This window comes from Arachis hypogaea, chromosome 10 (genome assembly GCF_003086295.3).
Source record: "Arachis hypogaea cultivar Tifrunner chromosome 10, arahy.Tifrunner.gnm2.J5K5, whole genome shotgun sequence".
In the NCBI taxonomy this organism is placed as follows: Eukaryota; Viridiplantae; Streptophyta; class Magnoliopsida; order Fabales; family Fabaceae; genus Arachis; species Arachis hypogaea.
In genome coordinates this window covers 110859702-110861644 of record NC_092045.1, presented here as the reverse complement: position 1 = coordinate 110861644, position 1943 = coordinate 110859702, and the positions used below count along the sequence as shown (strand labels likewise).

At 39.4% G+C, this 1943-nt stretch overlaps 1 protein-coding gene across 1 annotated transcript; it reads right to left on the bottom strand.

Annotated features, from left to right (window-relative positions):
* LOC112716556 (uncharacterized) lies at positions 1-1943 on the bottom strand. Its single transcript, XM_025768478.2, has 2 exons — positions 1509-1943; positions 1-1242 (listed from the first exon to the last, which is right to left on the bottom strand). The coding sequence occupies exons 1-2, from the start codon at positions 1687-1689 to the stop codon at positions 230-232; spliced, it is 1194 nt and encodes a 397-aa protein (XP_025624263.1). The 5' UTR covers positions 1690-1943; the 3' UTR covers positions 1-229.

Below are 1943 nucleotides of genomic sequence, written 5' to 3'. Positions count from 1 at the left end.
TTACTAGCATAACAATGATGTGTCATTAATTATCATATCAACTTTTTTTTCTCAAGTACATACATCCTCATATTTAGCTGATAATTATACAGTATTACTACATGATTCACAAAAAGAAAGTAAAAGGTTGGAAGAAACCATATATTGGATAATTGTGCATTGATATACTCTAATAATGGTTTTAAATTGTGGCCAAACCGCCGCAATTTAAAATCATGGTTTTATGTAATCAAGGGGAGAGATTCCTCACAGGGGGTGAGCCAGGGGTATGAGGTGGTGGGAACAATGGAGGGAAAGGAAATGGAAAAGTTGGTGGGGGCGGAGACGGCGGCGGCGGCGACGGAGTCAAACCGGGAATAGGTGGAAAAGGAAACAAAGGTGATGGTGGCCTTGGTGGTGATGGTGTGGGCTGAAATGGGTTTGGAAATAGTGGTGATGGTGGGCTTGGTGGTGGCTGAAATGGGTTAGGGAGAAACGGTGGTGGGCTTGGAGGTGGCTGAAATGGGTTAGGTATTAGTGGTCTTGGGCTTGGGGGTGGCTGAAATGGGTTAGGTATAAGTGGTGTTGGGCTTGGTGGTGGTTGAAATGGGTTTGGTATGAGTGGTGGGCTTGGTGGCTGAAATGGGTTTGGAATTAGAGGTGGTGGTTGAAATGGGTTTGGAATCAACGGTGGTGGTTGAAATGGGTTTGGTACCAATGGTGGTATAAGGGGTGGAAAAAGAGAGACTTGAGATGGTTTAACCCTTTTATCCTCTTTAATTGGAGGTGTTAATGGTGGAATAATTGGAGGGAGTAATGGCAAAAGAGGAGGAAGAAGTGTAGGTGGTGATGGTGGATCTTGAAGTGGTGGTGGGAATGATGGGTCTATACTTGGAGGGAATCTTTTTTCCACATAAACAGAATCTTTAGATTCTTGAACTGTTGCTGTTGTTGGGCTTTGGTTGCAAAGTTTGGGCTTTTTTGTGGGCTTGAATGAGAGAAACCCAGCTGAGAAGATGTGTTCTTCTTGGTTTCTTGTTTTGAGGGTTATTGAAGAAGTGGTGGAAATTGAGGCCATGGCACAATTAGGGTTATTGCTACTAATCAATTCAAAGGTGCATCCGTTGATTCTCTTCACATGTTTACTCACTTTGAAAGGTAGCTCCACTTTGAACTCACCATCCTTGTTTGTCTTTACTTCTTTCTTGAATCTTGGTTTCTTTGATTTGCTTCCATCTTTGCATTCCACACCAACTGATGCACCTGAACACACAATTTAATTAGTTAAGAAAATTGAACCATCATATTCAAACTACAAAGATGATTATTCATTTGACATAATTAATTAAATTATTATCTAACGATTCTCAATTATCATCTTTAAAGACTATTTTGTTTGAATATTCACAAACTAAAAAACCCAAATATGGTTGAGCTGAAAAGAATTAGTAACTTTATTTAACGGTAGATAATCCTATATAATCATAGACAAAAAATTTAAAAAAAATTAGTGGTTACAAAAAAAGGACCTGAAATGAAATAGCTTCCAAAGGAGAAACTATGTTGAAGACATTTGTCACAAAAAACAGTTCCAACAACAACAACAGCAGGAGCAGAAGAAGAAGGAAGCCTCTTTTCATGATGGGTAGTCTCTGAAGAGAGAGCACCAAATGTGAGAGTGAGGAACAGAATTACAAGGAACCAAGACATTATTATTCTCCTATTCTTAAGGTTTGTTAGTTCGTGAAGGCAAAACTAGGTGATTGTTGTTCCAAATAAATAATAATGCACTCTACTCAATTATATGCACTTGTTGTTGGTGTCAAAAATGCCAAAAGGGTGTGTGTGGACTGTGGAGTTTGTTGGGGGCTGTAGGTTCACGAGACAAGCTATGATAAGAGCATGACATGTTCACATTTGAGTAACACTCCTTCTTGACAAACACGTATATCCTTAGCTTATTG

Excerpts from the sequence above, each read along its gene's own strand:
- LOC112716556 (XM_025768478.2), bottom strand. The coding sequence starts at position 1,689 with ATGTCTTGGTTCCTTGTAATTCTGTTCCTCACTCTCACATTTGGTGCT. Across the intron at positions 1,243-1,508 it reads TGGAAGCTATTTCATTTCAG|GTGCATCAGTTGGTGTGGAA; the intron begins GTCCTTTTTTTG and ends TTGTGTGTTCAG.